Source organism: Dreissena polymorpha, chromosome 1 (assembly GCF_020536995.1).
Source record: "Dreissena polymorpha isolate Duluth1 chromosome 1, UMN_Dpol_1.0, whole genome shotgun sequence".
NCBI classification, from domain to species: domain Eukaryota; kingdom Metazoa; phylum Mollusca; class Bivalvia; order Myida; family Dreissenidae; genus Dreissena; species Dreissena polymorpha.
Genome location: NC_068355.1, coordinates 158,058,266 through 158,083,313, shown reverse-complemented (window position 1 = coordinate 158,083,313; position 25,048 = coordinate 158,058,266). Strand labels below are relative to the sequence as shown.

Sequence of the window (25,048 nt, the reverse complement as noted above, 5' to 3'; positions counted from 1 at the left end):
TGTAGGTGGTGAAAAAGACTCTCTCCAAGCTGTAGGTTTTTTTAACAAATACTACTTAACAGAGATATTTTGTAGAGGGCTGAGGGAGGGAATCAGGAATTTTAAGTACTCTTTGGAAATACTCAAACTCACCATATTCCTCGTCTGCCCCGTCTATGAACCCTTCATCCAACTCTCGATCCCGCTGACCCACTGGGATGTACCCACCCCGTGTGCTACCCTGGCGGACCCTTCTTCTGTGTCAACAGGAACGACTTCCTTGCGGCCCTTCTTAAGCAGATTCCGCTGGGAGCTTGATTTATTGCGGGCCTTGGGGCAAAGTGGAGTGGGCCTAGTCGTTTTCTCTTGTTGCCGTAGCTATAGTCTGAAAAATTAGACTAGATCAGTACTGTTGTACTTGTGTTATCTAAAACAAATAAGATGTTGTCAATGGTTCTATACTTTTTCATATCATTAAAAGTAACAATTTAAATGGCTCTATATCAAACAAATGGAAACAATAAAGTCAATCACCTTTTTTCCTTGATATAAGCCACTTGATGTAAATAAACTGAAGATGTTATGCATTTTTATATATCACATACATGTGATAGGTTAACATATTTAACATTTTCAGATTATATGACTTTAAAATACCAAATTGAGGTAAATAAATGATGTAATAATGCATTTTGATCTTTAGCATAAATGTGATATGGCAATATGCATACTATTTACATCAGGTCATTCACTTTTTAGGAATATCAAACAACAAAAATATGCACATCATTGTTTCCATTTATCTAATATGGAGTCAATGACATTAAATATCACGTGCAAAAAATACTTATACCACATGCAGAATTATGTGCAACTTCTGAATATACTTGTAAACATAAAGCATCTGACCATATGTCAAAGAGTAAAAGTATTTTAAGTGCAACATATTTGGTTAAATGTAGTTTTAATTATATTCCTGAAAACTAATTAATGGTACTCATACTAATTCGATGTTACTAACTGTATTTGGTCATGGTCCAGTGTAACAAACCTACTTATAACAACTCTATGTTTCTCACTATATGTAGTCTAAGTCTAGTGTAAACAGATGAACTCATGATATATGTATGTTTCTCACTATATTTGGTCTTAGTTCTAGCACAACAGATGACTCATGATATATCTATGTTTTTCACTATATGTAGTCTAAGTCTAGTGCAACAGATGAACTCATGATATATCTATGTTTTTCACTATATGTAGTCTAAGTCTAGTGCAACAGATGAACTCATGCTATATCTATGTTTTTCACTATATGTAGTCTAAGTCTAGTGCAACAGATGAACTCATGATATATCTATGTTTCTCACTATATTTGGTCTTAGTCTAGCACAACAGATGAACTCATAACAACTCTGAGTTTCTCAAAAGGGTTTTTTTCCTCCTAACAGACTGGCCGTTTACCCCCAATTTAAGAAGTTACCAACTCAAATTTTCACAATTAATTAAGAGGGCCAATATGGCCCTAGTTCGCTCACCTGAGAGGAGTCAGTTCATTCAATCTTTACCAAATGTCAAACTTTACCTAAATATTGTCCAGACAAACATCCTGGTCAAGTTTCATCATTATTAAACCAAAACTCTGGCGCATGGAGTGTTTTTATTTTTGTCAGATTTGACCTGGTTACCTTTATTTTGAGTTGACCCCCCTAACCAGACATCAAACTTTGCTTACAAAATAAATATGACCCAAGATTCATAAATCTGAAACAAAATTGTGACCCTCTAGAGTGTTTACAAGGATTTTGTATAATATAATGAAAATTTGGACAATGTAAGGGCAATAATTATGGCATTTATTATGTGATTTTGCTCATTATCAAACTTGACTGAGATCTTTCAGCAACTTTGATAAAGCATACTTGAGAAATGTGAATGCTAGAGTGTTTACAAACCAAATGTGGACGGACGAATGGCAGATAAAGACCAATCCTAAATCCTCTCCTGAGCAATCAGGTGAGATCAAAAGTGTGTTTCGCCAATCTGAGCCATTTTCAAATAGTCCAAGAAATCAATAAAACCAATGTATTGACTAAGTTTCACGATGATTAGTCAAAAAAAGTGACTTATATAGTGCTGGATCACAAAGTTTCTCTCTAGTCACATAAGGAAAACTGCCCCACCCCCCTGGCGGCCATGTTTTTTTACCGATCAGGACCAATTGCGAACTCATCTGAGATATAAATAAAACCAATCTTTTCACCAAGTTTCATGATGATTGGGCAAATAATGTGACTTCTAGAGTGTTCACAAGCTTTTTTTACTATATAAATATAAGAAAACTGCCCCCCGCGGCAGCCATGTTATTCAACTGACCGGAACCATTTTCAAACTCAACTTTCGTATCAAGGAAACAAATGTTCTGACCAAATTTCATGAACATTGGGCCAAAAATGTGACTTCTAGAGTGTCCACATGTTTTCACGATATACATAGAGAAAAATGCCTCGCCCATTGGTGTCTATATTTTTTCACTGATCTGGACCATTTTCGAACTTGTTCGAGATATCAATAAAACCAATGTTTTGACCAACTTTCATGATGATTGGGCAAAAATTGTGACTTCTAGAGTGTTTACAAGGTATCTCTATAGCCAAATAAGGAAAACTGCCCCGCTTACTGGCGGCCATGTTTTTCAAAGGACCGGTATTACTTTTGAACTCAACCAACATATCATTAAGGCAAACATTTTGACCAAATTTCATGAAAATTGGGCCTAAAATGTGACTTCTAGAGTGTTCACATGTTTTCAATATATACATATGGAGAAAAATGCCCCGCCCACTGGCGGCCATGTTTTTTCACCGATCTGGACCATTTTCAAATTCGTCCAAGAAATCAATAAAACCAATATTTGACCAACTTTCATGATGATTGGGCAAAAATTGTGACTTCTAGAGTGTTTACAAGGTTTCTCTATAGCCAAATTAGGAAAACTGCCCTGCCCACTGGCAGCCATGTTTTTCAACAGACCAGACCCAGTTTTGAACTCAACCAACATATCATTAAGGCAAACATTTTGACAAAGTTACATGAAGATTGGGCATGAAATGTGACTTCTACAGTGTTTACAAGGTTTTTCTTTTTTTTTACCTAGTGACCTAGTTTTTGACCCAGCATGACCCAGTTTCGAACTCGATCGAGATATCATTGGGACAAATCTTCTGACCAAGTTTCATGAATATCTGACAATAAATGTGGCCTCTAGAGTGTTTACGAACAAATGTGGACGGACGGACGGATGACGGACAAAGACCGGTCACAAAAGCTCACCTGAGCAATCAGGTGAGCTAAAAAAGTTTGCAACTCTTTTTTTTTACAATTTTGAACAGTTTACAACTAATTTTGTCATACAATGAGCGGGCAAAGGCCGCTTCATATAGATGGAAAAAAGCTCTGCTCACTGTATTTGGTCTTGGTCATCTGCTGACAGTTCTCAGGACAGTTCTCCAGCACATGTAGAGGGCTGATGATGTAAGGACAGCACTCGAGCTTGATGCACACATTACGACAATACTCCTCCAGCTGGTCCTCTCGCTGACATGTCTCCACCACACCGCTGTGCACCTTGCCTTTGTACCTGCAAGAGAAAAACATGACATGAGATATGTCTCCACCACACCACTGTGAACCTTGCCTTTGAACCTGCAAGAGAAAAACATGACATGAGATATGTCTCCACCACACCACTATGCACCTTGCCTTTGAACCTGCAAGAGAAAAACATGACATGAAATATGTCTCCACCACACCACTATGCACCTTGCATTTGAACCTGCCAGAGAAAAACATGACATGAAATATGTCTCCACCACACCACTATGCACCTTGCATTTGAACCTGCAAGAGAAAAACATGACATGAAATATGTCTCCACCACACCACTATGCACCTTGCATTTGAACCTGCCAGAGAAAAACATGACATGAAATATGTCTCCACCACACCACTATGCACCTTGCATTTGAACCTGCAAGAGAAAAACATGACATGAGCCTTACTCATTGAAAAAGAGGTTAAGTTAAGCCTGTGCAGTCAGCACAGGCTAATCAGGGACGACACTTTCCGCTTTAATGTATTTTTTTGTTTAAAGCAAGTCTCTTCTTAGGGAAAATCCGTTTTAGGCAGAAAGTGCCTTTCCTGATAAGCATGTTGGAATGTGCGGATTGCACCGGCTAATCTGGAATGACATTTTATGCACATGCATTTTACCCTCTCTTGACAGAGCCAGGCTAATATTTATCCCAAGGGCATGGATTCCCCCATGTTCCTTATTTGTTTCAAAAACTATGCTTATGTCAAAAACAAACAGGTTATAGCCAAATTTGACTGTTTGACCTCTAAGTGTGACCGTGACCTTTAAGGTAATGAGACACTCAGTATCCTCATGGCAGTCATTTCGTGGTTAGTTATTTTTAAATTGCATGATGAATTCATGGCCTAACTTTTGACTGTTAAGTGAGGCATTGACCTCTTAGGTAGGTAGCCATGCTTAACGCACACAATGATGTCTCCTCATGGTGGTCATTAGTATTTATTAATTTTAAACTATAATAGTTTCTGATCAAACTAAATGGCAAAGTTACAGTCAGGACAAACTGTTTAATGGCACAATTTTACTTTTGAACTCCTTGTGTGCCCTTGGCCTATGAGGAAAATGGACCAGTGTTTAAAACCAAATATTGTCTCATAATGGATTGCATGCGTGCCTAGTTACGTAAAAAGCCATCAATACATGGAAGAGTTATGGCAGATAAAGGGATTTTAAACGTATTTTATTGCTGTTATACATAATAAACAAGAGGACCCTGAGGAGCTTTAAAGTTCACCTGAGAAACTGTAGCTTTGAGGTTCAATTCTTCAGACACTTTGTTTGAGGCTAGTTTGGATCACAAGGGCAGAAATTTATATATAAACATAAGGGCCAAGATGGCCCTAGTTCGCTCACCTGAGAGGAGTCGGTTCATTTAATCTTCACCAAACGTCAAACCTTGATATTGTTCAGACAAACACAAGTTTCATCATTATTGAACCAACTCTGGCGTATAGTGTTTTTGTTTTTGTAAGATTTTACCTGGTGACCTATATTTTGAGTTGACACCCCATACCAAACATCAAACTTTGCTTACAAAAATAAATATTATGACCAAGATTCATAAAATCTAAAACAAAATTGTGACCTCTAGAGTGTTTACAAGGATTTTGTATAATATAATGAAAATTTGGACAATCTAAGGGCAATAATTATGGCATCAATTATTTGATATTGCTCATTATCAAACTTGACTGAGATCTTTCAGCAACTTTCATAAAGAATGCTTGAAAAGTGTGAATGCTAGAGTGTTTACAAACCAAATGTGGACTAACGGACGGCGGACAAAGACCAATTCTAAAACCTCACCTGAGCAATCAGGTGAGCTAAAATGTGCGTTTCACCGATCTGAGCCATTTTCCAACTTGTTAGAGAAATCAATAAAACCAATGTATTGACTAAGTTTCACGATGATTAGGCAAAAAATGAGACTTCAGTATTCGATCACAAGGTTTCTCTCTAGTCACATAAGGATAACTGCCCCTGGCGGCCATGTTTTTTTACCGATCTGGACCATTTGCGAACTCATCTGAGATATATATAAAACCAATCATTTCACCAAGTTTCATGTTGATTGGGCTAAAAATGTGACTTCTACAGTGTTCACAAGCTTTTTTTACTATATAAATAGAAGAAAACTGCCCCCCCCCCCCCCCGGCAACCATGTTATTCAACTGACCGGAACCATTTTTTTAACTCAACTCTCGAACAAGGAAACAAATGTTCTGACCAAATTTCATGAAAATTGGGCCAAAAATGTGACTTCTAGAGTGTTCACATGCTTTCACTATATACATATAGAGAAAAATGCCCCGCCCACTGGCGACCATGTTTTTCACTGATCTGGACCATTTTCGAACTCGTCCAAGATATCAATAAAACCAATGTTTTGTCCATTTTTCATGATGATTGGGCAAAAATTGTGACTTCTAGAGTGTTTACAAGGTTTCTCTAAAGCCTAATAAGGAAAACTGCCCCGCCCACTGGCGGCCATGTTTTTCAACAGACCAGAACCACTTTTGAAATCAACCAACATATCATTAAGACAAACATTTTGACAAAGTTACATGAAGATTAGGCATGAAATGTGACATCTACAGTGTTTACAAGTTTGTTTGTTTTTTTTTACCTAGTGACCTAGTTTTTGACCCAGCATGACCCAGTTTCCAACTCCATCGAGATATCATTGAGACAAATCTTCTGACCAAGTTTCATGAAGATCGGACAAAAAATGTGACCTCTAGAGTGTTAACAAGGTATCTCTATAGCCAAATAAGGAAAACTGCCCCGCGCACTGGTGGCCATGTTTTTCAACAGACCAGAACCACTTTTGAACTCAACCAACATATCATTAAGACAAACATTTTGACAAAGTTTCATGAAGATTGGGCATGAAATGTGACTTCTACAGTGTTTACAAGTTTGTTTGTTTTTTTACCTAGTGACCTAGTTTTTGACCCGGCATGACTTAGTTTCGAACTCAACCGAGATATCATGTGGACAAAGCTTCTGACCAAGTTTCATGAAGATCGGAAAAGAAATGTGCCCTCTAGAGTGTTTACGAACAAATGTTAACGGACAGACAACCGACGGACGAAGACAAGTCACAAAAGCTCACCGGAGCAATCAGGTGAGCTTAAAAAACATCGAACCTCAAATAACAATTAGCACATAATGTTTCACACAACTACACTGTATTATTATGAAAACATTAATAGTCAAAGCGGAGTAACTACTGTAAACTTAAATGCAATATTTAGAAGAGTTGTCACACATGTTACATGACCTTAATTCATGATTGTTCACAAGCCTTTTTACTATATAGATATAAAGAAAACTGCCCCGTCCCCCTGGCAACCATGTTTTTCAACGGACCGGAACCATTTTCGAAACTCAACTTTAATATAAAAAAACAAATGTTCTGACCAAATTTCATGAAAATTGGGCCAAAAATGTGACTTCTACAGTGTTCACATGTTTTCAATATATACATATCGAGAAAAATGTCCCGCCCACTGGCGGCCATGTTTTTTCACCGATCTAGACCATTTTCAAACTCGTCCAAGATATCAATAAAACCACTGTTTTGACCAACTTTCATGATGATTGGGCAAAAATTGTGACTTCTAGAGTGTTTACAAGGTTTCTCTATAGCCAAATTAGGAAAACTACCCTGCCCACTGGCGGCAATGTTTTTTAAAGGAGTGGAACCCTTTTTGAACTCAACCAACATATCATTAAGACAATTAAGACAAACATTTTGACAAAGTTACATGGAGATTGGGCATTAAATGTGACTTCTACAGTGTTTATAAGGTTTTTCTTTTTTTTTACCTAGTGACCTAGTTTTTGACCCAGTTTCGAACTCGATCAAGATATCATTAGGACAAATCTTCTGACCAAGTTTCATGAAGATCGGACAAAAAATGTGACCTCTAGAAAGTTTACGAACAAATGTGGACGGACGACAGACGGACAGACGACAGACAAAGACCGGTCACAAAAGCTCACCTGAGCAATCAGGTGAGCTAAAAAGAACTCTTCAATAGTGTTACAGATCAATATTTAAATCTCTGTGCCTTGCTATTTGAGAGATATTCCTAATGGTATTTAGCAATGTAAATTTTTAAGGTTATTTTACAATTTAAGTCCAAATAAATCATTTTACTCCTTAGCTAGGGACTACAGAAGCATGATCAAAGCTATGAGATGATGTTTCAGAAAATTTAAAAATTATTTTGCTATCTGTTCATATTGTAAAATGTGACCCCTGGGAATAGGTCAGTTTTCAACCCTGAGGCATGATTTGAATAAATTTTGTAGAGGAAAGAACAAGAAAATGTAAAACAGGTGACCATGAGCAAGCATTTTGCATCCTCATTGTACATAATTACTAACATGCTTGTGTCATTTTTCCTTAGATTATTGTCTGTAGAGTACAATACCAACTAATAAATGAGTTATTTCCCTTCAAGTGTAAGGCTTAGCAAGTGCAATCACGTGCTGAAATATAATAGGTCAACTTTATGCCATTCAACTTAACAAAATAAAGCATGAAATTCAACATACTTTGCTTTCAAAACTTGCTGAGTCATGTTTGGATTGGGAGCGCCCTCTAGCTGGATTTCCTTCAAGGCCTTGGATGACTTGTATGCGACGTTGATCAGCTGACTCAGCACAGCCTTCAGGACCAGGTCCATGGGTCCAGGACCAATGGAGCACGGAAGGTCAGCTATACGGCCCTTACTGAGGTAGGGGCCAGAGAAACAGCGATGGTTGAAGTAGAGCTTGGGGCACCAGGGGCCTGAAAACATGAGCACCAGAGTAGTTAAAACCTATTTAGGCTTATTGACAAACTGTTGAACTGCTTTCATGTGTAGAACCAGTGCTTGGTGTCATTTGGAACGTTCCCACGTGTGGATCAAACCAAGAACTCCCGGTCACAATGTATGGGACTAAAAGCTTTGTCACTAGAATGGCAACAGGTCAAAAATGACAGGATGTTTTATGGTGAATGTGAAATATGTTCAGTTAGAAATAGAGAATGCTTGATGTAAGGTATCCATTTATGAAATCCTTTTCACAGTGACTTTGATGTTCCCCAATAGAACTCAAAAGCAATCCTTAAACAGGTCTTAATTACTCTAGAATTTTATAGTGCAATGCGAATGTTTTTGGTCCTACACTTGTCTTTAATGAGAACTATCAAGATTAATGCCTCATTATAGTAACAGCATAATGCTCAAGGCAAGAAGAAAGATTGAACTACAAAAGTCTCAAAGACAATTATGCCCCACAAGGCAAGTTTTGACACACTCAAATCCAATTTTATTCTGCAGCTGACAAATGGCCAAAATCCAAATCCAAATCCAGCAAACCAAATTTTGAAGATAAAAATCATCTACACATTAAGTTATGAAAGTGTGAGCACAATCTGTCAATAAGTTAGAAGAGCTAAACAATCAATATTTTGGAACTAGAAATTCTATGATGGAAAAACAGACAAAGTGCAATAATTCTGCTAAAACTCATTGCAGCCGAAATTCCCTTCTTTACGATCATTCAAGGTCATTCAACTGTGTACGTTTGAGCCAGATAAAGTCGTACATAACATCAATTGTTTAACTATATATTCTATAGTCACTTTAATGAATTTCCAATTAAAAAAACACATGCACACACATGCATACTTTTCCAAGATATCCACAAATTCTTGAAGCCCTTTACATACAAGAAATATTATCCCCCTACCTATGTCTTCCGCTCCATGAGAAAGTGTGACAGCTCTATACACTGCCTCGGTCCTATAGCTGAAACAGAACGGGTATTTTAAAATAAACATCATGTGAAAGTAGCCCAACAGAACAGCATTCAGAGTATTTCAAAGACCTGCCCATTATGATTAGTTAATGACTCATCAATTTTGTTAGGCAACAATTGTACAATACCTCTTAATACCTGAATGCAGCCTAATGTAGCTTTGGTTCATATTCACAAACCCATTCTTAAACTTATATTCAAATAAATAAATAGAATGTTCCTTATTCTGGGACTTAAGTCTAAGAATTGTTTGGTGATTATGGGCCCTGAGACTGATTTTTAATCAAGAACCAAATTGTTCTGGTTGTTGAAGTTTTGTTAGTTTGTTAGTATGTGTTTTTTTAAAGAAAAAACAGGAAACTAAATCTTCTGAAAACCATTTTTTATTACCCATGTACGTGGTTATTTACCCAATTATGCAATTGATATGATCAATGGCACTCGATTGGTCATTGTCGGCTCAGGTACTACTTAAATGTATCCCAGGTACTCTTAAGAGTACTTAAATGTACCCGGATATGTTTCAGTACATTTCCCGTACCAGGGGAATTCTTACGCTAAATTGGTCGATGTCGACTTTTTTTTCCAAATTATGTTCATCACATTTATGTCAATATTTTGTAAAATTGCCTCTATATTATCGAAACTCCTGCTCAAAACAAGATTTTTTTTTTTTCAAAGAGAATTTTGGTTCATATTCCGTAACGTGTTACACGACATCGGATTTTAGGCGGGAATTAAACTACAGTCCAAATTGACCTGGTACGTGGTAGTATAGTTTAAGATCCCAGGGTACATTTAAGTATACTTACGAGTATCCAGGGTACATGAAAGTAGTACCCGACCTACAATGACCAATTGAGCGTCAATTGCCCTTAGGCTATCACCTCCTCGGTTTTATGACCTTAATCCAGTCAAAACTAGAGCTTTGTCACAGACGTGATGAATACCTCCACATGCCGTATTGACACTGAATATTTTGCATGCTGTCTTCACAAAAAACAGCTAACAGCATGCTCAACGTTTTAAAAGCACTAAGTGACGCCGTAACCTAGTTTTAACCCGGCGTGGCCCATGTTGAAACTTGACCTACACATCATCTAGATACAACTTCTGACCAAGTGTGGTGAAGGTCAGATGAAAACTACTTGAATTAGAGAGCGGACACTATGCTGAATGTGTAAAACATACTCAGTGACCCCGTGACCTAATTTTTGATCTGGCATGGTCCATGTTCGAACTTGGCCTTAAGATCATGTAGATAAAACTTCTGACAAAATTTGGTGAAGATCAGATGAAAACTACTTGAAATAGACATCGGACACCATGCTGAATGTTAAAAGACGCACTAAGTGACCTAGTTTTTGACCAGGCATGGCCCATGTTCGAACTTGGCCTACACATCATCTAGATACAACTTCTGACCAACTTAGGTGAAGATGGGATAAAAACTACTTTAATAAGAGAGCGGACAAAATCCTGAATTTTAAAAACACACTAAGTTACCCCGTGAACTAGTTTTTGACCCGGCATGACCCATATTAGAACTTGGCCTAGACATCATCTAGATACAACTTCTGATCAAGTTTGGTGAAGCTTGGATGAAAACTTTAAAACGCACTAAGTGACCCTGTGACCTAGTTTTTGACCCAGCATGACCGATATTCAAACTTGAGCTAGACATCATCAAGATACAACATCTGACAAAGTTTGGTAAAGATCAGATGAAAACATCTTAAATTAGAGAGCAGACACCATGCTAAATATTTAAAACGCACTACGTGACCCAGTGACCCATATTCCAACTTGAGCTAGACATCATCAAGATACAACATCTGACAAAGTTTGGTAAAGATCAGATGAAAACATCTTGAATTAGAGAGCAGACACCATGCTAAATATTTAAAACGCACTACGTGACCCAGTGACCCATATTCGAACTTGAGCTAGACATCATCTAGATACAACATCTGACCAAGTTTGGTCAAGATCGGATGAAAACAACTTGAATTAGAGAGCAGACACTTAATAAAGACCGACCGACACACCGACTGACAGTCAAGCTCACTCCTATATACATCCTAAACTTTGTTTGTGGGGGTTTAAAAACGCATGATGGAACTGACACCAGAGAAGCAAAAACAGGGAAGAAATCTGGTAAAATAACGCTGTAAAATGTACTGTCCAAAAATTTAGAGTAATAAATTATTGACAACAAGAGATGTGTTTGTCAGAAACACAATGCCCCCTATTGCGCCGCTTTGAAATAAAATTTCAATATATCATTAGGCAGGTTTGGAAATTATTTCCTTTTTAAAGCTTGTAACTTCCCTTTGATTGTATTTTTTTTACTTTTTACCTTGAAGGATGAGCTTGACCTTTCACCACTCAAAATGTGCAGCTCCATGAAATACACATACATGCCAAATATCAAGTTGCTATCTTAAATATTGCAAAAGTTATGGCCAATGATAAATTTTTGGATGGACTGACGGACAGAAGGACAGTTCAAATGCTATATGCCGCCCTACCAGAGCCAATTAAGGGGATGTCTGAAAATTTGGGAGTAATTACGTTATCAGATTTGGCTAAACCTTTTTTTTTTTATGAAACCTGATAACAGAAAGACCAGATATAATGGTTGACAAGAGCCTCTTGCTTACAGGCAAAGAATTTTTGCTACATACCTGTAGATGGACATTAAAACTATATATTACATTTCAACACTCTTTAAACAGAAGACTCAAACTGGCAAATATGCAAGGATACGAATAAGTTGAGCTCTAAAAAAACAGGGTTAAATGCGTATCTGTGTTGTCCCAGATTAGCCTTTACAGTCTACACAGGCTAATCTGGGACAAAACTTCCGCTTACACTGGATTTCATTAAGAAGAGTCTGGAATGACACTTTATGCACATTAATTCAAACCTGTTTTATCAGATTGATGCTAAAATACATTGTGGGTGGCCATGCAGGGTAATGAACACTGAGTGTAAAAAAAAATAAACTAAGAACGTTCAAACATAGACATTTCTTGAAGAACTTAACAACAAATATCAACATATAAAATATACAAAACCTTTTCCCTATCCTGAAAAAGATTACTAATTTCACATCTTCTGCCACTTTGAACAACACACTTTTTTTAATTTGTCAATAAACCATTCCACTAAGTAGATCTCATAAACCTTAAATCAGATTAAATAACATAATAGCTTTACCTAAACATTAATTTACCTATTTATTTATTTATTCTTATAATTTCTGATTAAATTTTATTGCTATGTTTTTTAAATACTTCAACTATTACATTGAAATGGAACATTTCTTACAGCTTCTTAATTCTGAAATTTTCAACACAAGGTATCAGCCGTGCTTTGGGAAAAATAGGGCATACTGCACATGCCTAAAGTGACAACACTTTCCACTTTATGGTGTGTTTTTTTTAAAGAAAGTCTCTTCTAAGTAATAATCCAGTTAAGATAAAAACAAGGGCTGTCTGTAAAACATGCATGTGTCAGTTGTAGAGGCAGCCATTGTGTGAATACATTTTTGTCACTGTGACCTTGACCTTTGACCTACTGACCTGAAAATCAATAGGGGTCATCTGCCAGTCATGATCAATGTACCTATGAAGTTTCATGATCCTAAGCCTTATTATTCTAGAGTTATCATCAGGAAACCATTTTACTGTTTCGAGTCACTGTGACCTTGACCTTTGACCTAGTGACCTGAAAATCTATAAGGGTCATCTACCAGTCATGATCAATGTACCTATGAAGTTTCATGATCCTAGGCATAAGCATTCTTGAGTTATCATCCAGAAACCATTTTACTGTTTTGAGTCACTGTGACTTTGACCTTTGACCTAGTGACCTGAAAATCAATAGGGGTCATCTGCCAGTCATGATCAATGTTCCTATGAAGTTTCATGATCCTAGGCCTAAGCATTCTTGAGTTATCATCCGGAAACCGTTTTACTATTTCGAGTCACTGTGACCTTGACCTTTGACCTAGTGACCTGAAAATCAATAGGGGTCATTTGCCAGTCATGATCAATGTACCTATGAAGTTTCATGATCCTAGGCCTAAGCATTCTTGAGTTATCATCCGGAAACCATTTTACTATTTCGAGTCACTGTGACCTTGACCTTTGACCTAGTGACCTGAAAATCAATAGGGGTCATCTACCAGTCATGATCAATGTACCTATGAAGTTTCATGATCCTAGGCCTAAGCGTTCTTGAGTTATCATCCGGAAACAATCTGGTGGACGGACCGACCGACATTTGCAAAACAATATACCCCCTCTTCTTCGAAGGGGGGCATAAAAAGTGTCGCATGCTTATCTGCGACGACACTATGCACATGAATTAATCCGTTTCCCCAGGACAAGACTAAAATATATTTACAGAAATACCCGGTAAGCAAAACTGCTCCTTTTTGGTTTTCAGTTGGGACATAGCAAGACTTATCAACACATCGATGTTATGTATAAACAATAAACAGCATAATGCCCTACATTCTACTAAGAAAATTAGCTTAAAAATTGGGTAAATATCAGGGGCAAAATAGATCCATGTTAATTATCTGTAATAACAGAGTAGAGTTTCTGTCAACTCACTCGTTCTTATCAGAACCGTTAGTTTTTACCAACAAAGTCATTTGGGGGACTCAAATCATGGAGTGAACACCATACTTACTCTGATGGCATTCGCTGACATCGTTTTGCCTTTATTGGTGGTTTAAGAACATAGTTGTTGCTTTCACACCAGCCGACAGGGAACAAGTTGTGTGAATCAATGTCCTCTATATGACTGGGGACATCTCGCAAGTGGTCCAGGTGAATCCACAGAAGGGGTCCAACTATTTTTGTAATTGTGGCAGCACATATTTGATTTTCATTTGCTGGATTGACAGCTTCTAACTTCATGCCTCGTTCAAATTCATGCTCATCTGTTCCCTACATAAGGAAGTGAAATTTTTGTCTCAATAATTACAAATAATACAAGTACATATGCTATAGTTAAAAAACAAAACAGAAAAATGCTTCATATTTTCAGAAAAACAACAACTTCTGTCCAAGTAAAGGAGAAGACATCTTATAAGCTTTAACTTCAATAATATTAAATGTATGAAACAACTAATATGTGTTTAAATGCATATTATCAATGACAACCCATTTCTATAATCAGTGTTTTCAAATGAAATAAAAACATTAAAGGTTTGGGACCCAGAACTTTGTCCATTAAGCAAAGAATGAAATTCTGTTATACAGAATTTATGACATGCCATTCACCTATCATGAAGTGTTCAATTTTAGTATATACCTGTTAAAAATAATCTCAAAATACATGCTAAATATCATTGAAATACAAATTGACAGAAGAAAAAATCCATATGATGCTTTTTGCAAATTTTTCAATTCAGCTTTACCATAACAGCTTGACTATTTTAAGTAAGAGCTAAATTTAAGGGTCACGTTAATATGAAAGTAACAAATTAAAATCAATTTGAATATCAGCTACAATTCTATTTTGAACTTGAAACAGCACCAGATTGTTGTTTTTATACTTTCTGGTGCAAAACTACAAATGCCACTATTTAATCCTAATAAATTTACAAAATTTTAGTGGCAGCGTGCTATAAAATCTATGATGCCAAGTCCACAACATATAAACTGCGACAAGACTTTGCAGAAAGTGAGAGTACACTGAAAATTATACCACCAATAAATCAACAGAAGTTTGTTTATTGAAACATTTATGGCGCAGCCCTGAAATTGCATGATAATCAAGTTGTTGAAACACGCTTTGTTTTGTCCAAAGACACAATCTCTAGACCTTTAAGTTTTGTCAATGGAATCAATATGAGAGAATGTACAACAGTACTTAAGGACCTTTATTGTTCATGTTCATCTTATATTGTGATAGTGTTTTTAAATTGCTTGAAGTAATGAAAAAGACGGAAAAAACAAGGCTATTGTCAAGCAATACCGGTATGTTCCCCTACCGGCTCCACCATTGTCAGAAATTCCACCATTTTCAGAAATTGTTTATATACTTTTTTTTTTGGTTGCGATAGCAACCACAATTTTTGACGTAGGAACAAAATGAAATGACGTGCATAATGTCCATATTGCCATCTATCCATGTTGCAAGTTTCATGAAAAAATATTAAGAACTTTAAAAGTTATCGCAGGATCCAGAAATCACCATTTTCAGCAGTATTTCTAGTCTATTTGTTGCCATAGCAACCAGAATTTTTGACGTAGGAACAAAATTAAATGACGTGCATTATGTCCATATTGCCATCTATCTATGTTTCAAGTTTCATGAAAGAATATAAAGATCGCAGGATCCAGAAAAGTGTGACAGACTCACGGTCGGACACACAGAGCGCAAACCATAAGTCTCCTCCGGTGAAACCGGTAGGGGACAATTATCAGTAGCGTCATTTTACTAATGTGACTTATTTTCCAGAAAATATGGTTCGCTAAATAATATTTTAATAGTTTTTGGTATATAATAAATATTATGCTAGTCAAATGTTCCACCTCTCGTGTAATACAGCCTTCCAGAATTTAAAGCCACTCAACTGATGCATACTCTGGCAACAATTGACAATCATAATATTCGGCATGTATTACATACTGAGTTGAACAGTTTCTCTGGGGCAGCCTTGGCTCCACATCTCGTGAGATACTCGCCCCAAACGAAATCACCATAGGACCAACCTACAACAACAACATCTACATTGGACCAACCTAGAAAAACAAAATCAACATTTGACAAACATTTGAATTTTGGCGGGAGAATTGAGCAGTGATGTTTGGCTGATGACCAGCTCCTGGTTAAATTGCTCCTAAATATAGGAAATAGTAACAAAAAATAGTGATTTTTGGTACCAGACAATAAGTAAATGTGTCTTTAATACATGGAATATATTATTATCTTCACAAAATGGATGTAAATAGTGATACTTAGTGAAATGGTGTTTTTTCTGAGCTGAAAAATTGGACTTTTTTAGTGCATTGAGAGGATCCCTGATCAAATTGGACCAATTAAGAATACACAATAACAATAGGATTAAAATTTCCTTGTGATTGGATTATACATCTGCAATACAGTGATAATATAACAATACCCCATTATGAGTAGTAACGGTAAATCTGAGCAACTTAAATTGAATTTCAAAGGACAAAAGCCTCAGACTAAACCAGCTAACAAGAAGCAACGTGCTGATTCCCGTAACAGTACAAAACAAGAGATGTGTTTGTCAGAAACACAATGCCCCCTACTGCGCCGCTTTGAAGCCATATATTTGACCATTGACCTTGAAGGATGACCTTGACCTTTCACCATTCAACATGTGCAGCTCCATGAGTGTCCAGCTCCATGAGATACACATGCATACCAAATATCAAGTTGCTACCTTCAATATTGCAAAAGTTATGGGCAATGTTAAAGTTTTCGGACAGACGGACAGACTGACTGACTGACGGACAGTTCAACTGCTATATGCCACCCTACCGGGGGCATAAAAACATTTGAAAAACCAATAGAAACAGAACCACATTTGGACCAAAACAGAAAGAAAAACTTAACCTATTCTATAGTTAATTGTCAAACACTTTAACATTAAAGTAAAACAACCTGATGCTAATTTATTATTTCAATGGTCAATGTCTGCAGATAAGTTGTAAATCATTTATGTTCTTATACAACAAAGCTGACTACTGGGTAATAAGTTTAAGACTTAAAAGTCTTGTTGTACCATATGCATCAGCGTTTGCCACATTAAAACCACTTCTTTATACTTAACATAAACAAAAACATATTTATAAATGACCAATCAATACAGACAGCAATACAAACACCAAAACTTACCCGGGGGAGGCATCAGTCGGATGCCTTTACACTGGCACCAAGACACTGGGAAAATACCAAGGTATTCAGAATGACAGCTTAACTGGATGCTCTCCCTTTCAGCAGGGCCTCTTACATCATCGATCTCGATAACAAAATATAGGTTGTTGACCACTTTAACAACTGTTGCTGGGGATATACCGTTTGCACCAGGCACCAGCGCTTCTAACTTCATACCAACAGCGAACTGGTGTGGTTTTGGTTCGATCTGATTCTAAAATGGAGTGCAATCATACAACATTTCATTCAAATTTCTCATGAATTAAATTGAGCCTTGCTCTGTGAAAATGGGGACTTGAAGCATCTGCGTAAATAGTATCCCCAGATAAGCCTGTGCAGGTCACACAGGCTTTTTAAGGACAACACTTTGAGCTTTCATTAAATGTTTCATATATACAGATTATAGAGTTCTAAAAAGGTCCTTTGTACCGTAATTGCTCTATGTTTTCGGGCACTTAAAAATAATTAAAAAATTTCGTGTCCGAAAACTTAGATACGAAAAATATTCATAAAATACAGGTGTCCGAAAACTTAGAGTTAAAAATTTAAGTGTCCAAAAAAAGCGTCAATTGTATCAACGACTACCGGTAATAGCACGCGCTTGTAAAATACCATGCCGTATAGTATAAATTACAGTGATATATTTTTGCACTGCATTTTAAATAATTTTAAATGCTTTATTTGTTTGACAGAAAGTTACTGCAAGGTTGTACTTTGACCAACGAGTTCAAAGATGAACATGTGATGTACCGATACTCGCTAGTATGAACCTGTAATTAACGCATTAAAAAAGCAAACTATGAATTCTTAGTTTGGTCATTTCCGATAATTGTTGTCTAACTCCTTCAATTGTTCGTAAAACTTGCAATAGGGTGCATCACACTTTGAAGCGTTTAGTATTTGTCACAGTTATTTACTGAGAAGGGGTGGTATAATATCGGTAGATAATTGAACTGTTAATTGGCACTACCCATGGTAATTGTCATTACGCTTATTATACTATCGGGCAAAACCATTGTTTAATACCAGCTTACAAGGTTATTTACCCAATAACGCAAATGTAATGGTCCGTTGCCCTCAGGCATGCACCTGCCATGTTTTAAGATGTTAATCTGGTCGTATAACCCCTTGATCGAAGTGTCATTAGATATCGAAAACAGGACCGAAATGTGGTAAAATAACGCTGTAAAATATATTGTCCGAAAACTTAGACACATTAATTATGGACGAAAACTCGTATGTCCGAAAATTAAGAGTCACGAAAAATAACTATTTTTGCTAAAAAAAGGGGTGTCCGAAAACATAGAGTAATTACGGTATATATTTTGACTTTGACAATAATTAAACACATCATTCAAAACATATATATTACAGGTATAATTCAAGTGTAGGTTTATAATAAAAACAATTCATTGTATATATTATGTATGAAAACATAAAACTGAAGCTTGATTGGTCATTTTCAGCTCCGGTACTACTTAAAAGTATCCGTGGTACTCTTAAGTATACACCAATATATCCTGGATACGGAAAATTCAATAGGAATACTAAATTTGTCGTTGTCAGCTCATTTGTTCAAATTAATTATGCTCATTTTTATGTCAATATTCTGTTAAATGGCCTCTATATTATCTAAACTCATATTCAAAAGGCATGTTGAGGCAAGATTTGTTCAAAGAGAATTGTGTTTGGTAATGTGGTAGTGCGTTTTTTACGTCATTGAATGTTGGTGGTTGTAAAACTTGAGTACAGAGTTAATTTTTTGCTGGGTGCCTTAAAGTGTATTTTCCATACCTGGTGTATATTGTAGTATACCTAAGAGTACCTATGGTACTTTAAAGCAGTGCCCGGGCTAACAATGGCTTATTGAGCAAAATTTAAGAGGCATATTTCGACAGTTAATAAAGCTTACATTAAATGTGTTCTTTTTGTAAATGAAACTGTGACATACACACAAACACATGAACACTTATAAATGAAAATCTAAACAAAGTACTTTTAGTTTCTAAAAGTAAATATAGTTTCGATAATGGTTTTAAAATCTTATGTCTGGTAATAAAAGAATCTAATTGACACTTCGTCATAACAGTTTACCTGTTAATTTTACATTCTGGTACAATTAATTCAGATTTCGAAGTCCATGTTTACATTAATATGAATAACTCATATCAAATGAATCTTGTTCATGGAAAAAAGGGCTTAATTCATGTGCGTAAAGTGTCTTCCAAGAGAAGCCTCTGCAGTCCACACAGGCTAATAGGGAACAAAACTAAACGCTTGTAGACAAAAATTGATTAAAGGACGTCTGTTCTAAACAAAAATTCAGTCTAAGCAGATGGTGTGATAGAAGATTACCCTTTTAAAGATTTCACAGGCTAATCTAAAACAACACTTTATGCACATGCACTAAGTTCCATTTTTTAAGAGCGAGATACAACTTAATTTGCGGCAGCATCTACCTTGAATATATCCCCAGGTAAGGGGTCTGTCTCTGCCTCCTTGGTCGCCATCTGCAGAATCTCCAGCCATTCTTCTTCTGTCTTCTCATCATGGATGTCTGCAGCAGAATTCAGCCTTATTGTGCATCTAACAGTCTAATATTTATACTTGACACACAGTAGACTACCAGGATAACTCTTATTTTTCGAACACTCGCAATTTTTGGGCACCCCATGTTTTTAAATAATAACTTTGTGTAACTTAACATTTTCCAGCATACGAGTTTTTATCCATTATAAATGAAATTATAAATATTCAGACAGTCTATTTTACAATGCTATTTTACCAGAATTCTACCCTGTCACGCTTTTCTGGGGACATCATGTGTTTTTACAACCAGATTAAGGTCATAAATCCGGACAGATGAATGTCTTGACGCATTGGCCCGTGACATTTGCATAATTGGGTAAATAACTATGTATAGGGAAACTAGACAATTGTTTCACCTAACAGCTTAGAGTGAAACATATTTATGAGTAATTTATAGTATGCAACTTTGTATTTAACAAGCATTTGCTTTTGGTTGAAACAATAGATGCTATTCAATTTGCATTCTCATGCCTGTTTTTCAACAATATTTTAGACTGTCCCTAATTTCCCAATACCTGTATTTTTTGTCTCTAAATTTGTGGACACCTCTATTCTTCAAATATTTTTTTGATCTTAATTTTTGGATATGAAAAAAAAAAATATATAAGTGGCTGAAAGAGCATTACAGTACATCAATATCACACTTTACTTGCCATGATTATTGAAACAAAAATTGTGGACAAACAACTATTGCAGTTTCAGCTCTAACCAATCTATATGACTCTGATATTGAAAGCAGCTACATATATATGATTATCCACATTCATTGCATGGAAAAGAAAGAATTATCAATAACGGATTGCAGTTTGACATATTGCAGAATAATTACCCTGACCTTGATTTCAAGATAGCCACATAGGGTAACACAGACAGACAATCGGACGGAGAGACGGACGAACAGACAGACAAAAAGACAGACAGAGACAGACAGACAGGCAGACTGAAAGACAGACACACACAATGTGATTCCTATATATCCTCAACTACCACTAGGGGCTATTTTGGATAAACATACAAATTTTGTTGGGCAGAAATTGCACAAATGTGATCTAAAACTTAACCTATAAGTTATTACCAACCACATATGTATGATAATAAAAGGACTCAAATATTTAAACTCCATCAAAGCGAGTATGTATTTACCAGCAGGAGGCTGGTATTTGTAGCCTTTCTGTGCGGCCCAGCCGATGGGATGGAGGCGAGGGTTCAGGTAGAACAGCCAGAAGTGGTGAGAGGCTGACTCTGTTCCCTCCAGCCTCAGGTAAAGCCTGCCACCCACATTCTCCAGGATCTGTACTACCCAGACCTCGCATGGACACAGCATGTCCTGCATCTCAAGCTGCATACCTGCCCGCAGCTGGTCTATAGGGCTGCAGCTGCCCTTCTGGAACGAGATGTTTAAGCATTTGAAACTTGTTCAAGAAAAATTTAGCTTAATGCATGGGCGCATGGTTTTGTTGCAGATTAGAATGTGCAGTCTGCACAGGCTTATCATGCATGACACTTGCAGCCTAAACATGGATTTTCTGCTCAGAGAGACTTCCTTTAAACAAAATATTCATCAAAGCGGAAAGTGTTGTCCGACAGACAGACAGACATAGTGATGCCAGCACCACTTAACTTTGTAGCAGGGAGTAATATAAAAACAATTATTAACATCATTTATTGGTCCAACAAAACATACTTTCATTCTTATTAATTGTAAAAAAATCACATACAAATTAATACAAATCTTCAACTTTCAAGACGCCAGGCACTACTATTTACTAACTTAAACAGGACCATATTATATTGCTTTGCTCATTCCACTGACTTGAATACACATTGTTAGCACAATGTAACCCCACTATATTCTTACAATGATTCACTTGATCAAAGTCTGCTGAACTGAGAACAAGTGTAACACCCTTATTCATTAGATAATATGCAGCATGCTCATTCTATTTAAGTATTTCTTTTTACACTATTTATTACTAACTACAGACATTTACCCTTTTTTTTCTTCCAAAAACAACAACCAATTACTACTGACAGGATATCATGTTCTCAAACAACAACCAATTACTACTGACAGGCTATCATGTTCTCAAAGGGCACTGTAAATTATGATCCACTCGAGCCCCTCTGTCAGTATCATCATTGTTATTCAATCGTGATTACATCGGCCAAATCAAACAGTTAGATTAGATTAAACCTATTTATTTTAGCTCGATTTCATAGAAAGCCTCAGGCTTATTTGAAACACGATCCAGTCGGTTTCCTGTACTTGGTGTCTATGAGGGAAATTAAAAGAACGCTCCCACAGTGGGGATCGAACAGTTAGGTCATAATATGCAAATCCATTACCTTCTGATGCTAAAATAATTATGCAAAAGTAGGTTCAGTTTTATATTGCTTATTGATTATTATCTTTACCAATATAAGTTTATTTTAAAAGCTTAATTTAAAAACAATTGTATGAATTGCTATATGCATATAACAATGCCGTAATTTCTTATTCCTTAAATGTATCAAACATATCTAATTCCATTGGTGTTTAATGTTACCACTGCATAAATTATCGCACGGAAAGTAGGAAAAAAAAACAGTCTGGGATAAATTGTGACTTCTTAAGTGTTTTAAAGTGTTTTTTTCTATTTGACCTAATGACCTTGTTTTTTACTCAACATTCCCCGGTTTGGAACTCTGCCAACATATCTTGTTATGACCAAATTTCATGAAGATTGTGCAATACATGTATATATGGAGTGTTTAAAAGGTAAACAATGATGCAACATAAAGGATGGACTATGGCAATCATAAAAGATTACAACTAGCTTTTTGCGGAATCAGCTCAAAGTAACCCTATATGTCCATCCACCTAAAGTATGGAGTCACCTTGTTGAGCAGATATGCTGGAGCAGTCTGGGCCCCAGTCAACGTCTCTTTCATGAACTCATGCCAGTCTACCACAGTGTCTCGAATGTCTGAAATGGAAAGAAAGTAATACTCCTGGTGACCGGAAATGTGTCCAAAAAATAACACAACACATGCTTGGGCACAGACAGACAAAGGTATTATATATTACAAATTGGCCATAAGGATAAAGGAGTGTAATTCAGCCAAAACTGGTCGAGGCCAAATTCCGTCCTTAACAATCGTCTTAGGTCATTCAGCTGTGAAAGTTTGAGCAAAATGGCTATGCTGTAAGACAAGTTTGAGTTAGATCCATCCTGTCGTTAAAGAAATTGAAAAAAAAAATTGAGACAACATGTTCTATACTGGAACAAGGGACAAAATTGTCACAAAACCAGGTTTTCAACTCAAATTGTGACCTTGACTTTGAAGAAATTGACTTAATTCTTTCGCGCGACACACCGTCCAATGATGGTGAACAAACGTGCAAAATGATTATAAAATCTCACAATGATTGACAAAGTTATGGCCCGGACAAGCTCATTTATGGCCATTTTTGACCTTGGAACTCAAAGTGCAACCTTGACCTTGGAGATATTGACGTAATTCTTTTGCGCGACACACCGTCAAGTGATGGTGAACAAATGTACCAAATGATTTTAAAATCTCACGATGAACGACATAGTTATGGCCAGGACAAGCTTGTTCTGCCCGCCCGCCAGCCCACCAGCCCGCCCGCCAGCCGACATTCGCCAATCTAATAACCAGTTTTTACCTTTGGAAAACCTGGTTCTAAAACATACAAAAGACCAATTGCTAACGAAACTTGTCTTAGACAAAATTACCTATTTATACAATTATCTGCACATTTAGTTCATTCCACTCTGAAAGTTTAAGTGAGATCCTCCTAACAGTTAAAGTGAAGTTAAAAACACAAGCTTTGGGATGTGACAAACAGACAAAAAGGCCATCATTCTGCCAAAACTCGCAACCAAATTTCCTTTTTTCACGATCATCTACACATTGGGTGCATTATATTGGAAATTATGGTCGAGATACATCCAGTATCTCAAAGGAGTTGGAAACACAAGCTTTGATCGTACATTTGTACTGACACGCTGAGAGATGCAATTCTTAGTTTCTCCTAATGGGAGCATACCAAATACAAAATAAACACATGAAAGTCTGTGACAGTGTCTGAATATCATTAATTGCAAGTGTGTTAGTGCCAGTAACATAGTGGCTAAAACAATACATGGATATTGATACACTAAAATTCAAATATGAATAAAAGCAAAGAAGCAATCATTTGAATTCATTAAGACATAATAATCCAACAAGATCATGTTTTAATTACACCAGTGTAGCGATATTCCTTTTTCTAACTTTGTTTGGGGAGGGGCGGGAGATTAAAATAAAAAGAAAACATCCTCCCTCCCCCCCCCACAAAATAATGTGGTCATGGTAAATAGTTATTTCAAAATGTAAAAGAAACTGTCCATGCCATAACTTATTTACTTTGAAAATGATTAAGGTACACAAATTCTTGCTAATTGCCAATAAACTTTCTAATTAAATCAATACCTTCGGGTGGCTGTAGCGTCTTCCCATTCTCTGCACACCAGCCCAGCGGGTGTACCTCGGAGTTTGTGCGGTCACACCAGAACTCCCCTACCCCCTCCCCAGGGTATCCTTCGTATCGCAGACGCAGTAGCGGTCCACATGTCATCAACACAGAGGCTACCCAAAATGCCTCAGTCTCTCCTTGCGTGTCCTTCAGTCGAACTTCTAATTTCATGCCTTTCACGAAGCCACTTTCTAAGCTATGCTCAACCTATGTGGATGAGGTATATGAAAGTGAAAGTAAAATTCAATGGTTATTATTACAAACTGTAGAAAACCAACACAGAATACTACACATAAAAATATGAAAACTCTCACTGTATCTGTAAGTTTCTTATATCAGTTGATCTACCAGTAAACATAATTATATGTGAGTGACCATAACTATATGAACAATTCTCAAAAGAGGCTCAGCCAAAATACATTCCTATACAGTTCGTTGAGAATATGCATAGCAGATAAGGAGATAATGCATGAACTCAATCTATGGCAAAATATGGACAAAGCAAGATACACATAGATGATGCAAAAAAGATGTTCACAAAAACTCATTAAGAATAT

The 25,048-nt window shown here is 36.6% G+C and overlaps 1 protein-coding gene across 1 annotated transcript in view; it reads right to left on the bottom strand.

Moving 5' to 3' along the window:
• LOC127860610 (uncharacterized) overlaps window positions 1-25,048 on the bottom strand; it is a 75,624-nt gene that overhangs the window by 29,744 nt on the left and 20,832 nt on the right. Inside the window, 11 exon segments of the mRNA XM_052398847.1 lie at window positions 230-364; window positions 3,444-3,619; window positions 8,201-8,435; window positions 9,383-9,441; window positions 14,156-14,415; window positions 16,106-16,188; window positions 17,342-17,594; window positions 19,840-19,937; window positions 21,113-21,353; window positions 22,847-22,935; window positions 24,449-24,698. Of these exon segments, the coding sequence (XP_052254807.1) occupies window positions 230-364; window positions 3,444-3,619; window positions 8,201-8,435; window positions 9,383-9,441; window positions 14,156-14,415; window positions 16,106-16,188; window positions 17,342-17,594; window positions 19,840-19,937; window positions 21,113-21,353; window positions 22,847-22,935; window positions 24,449-24,698 (1,879 nt within the window).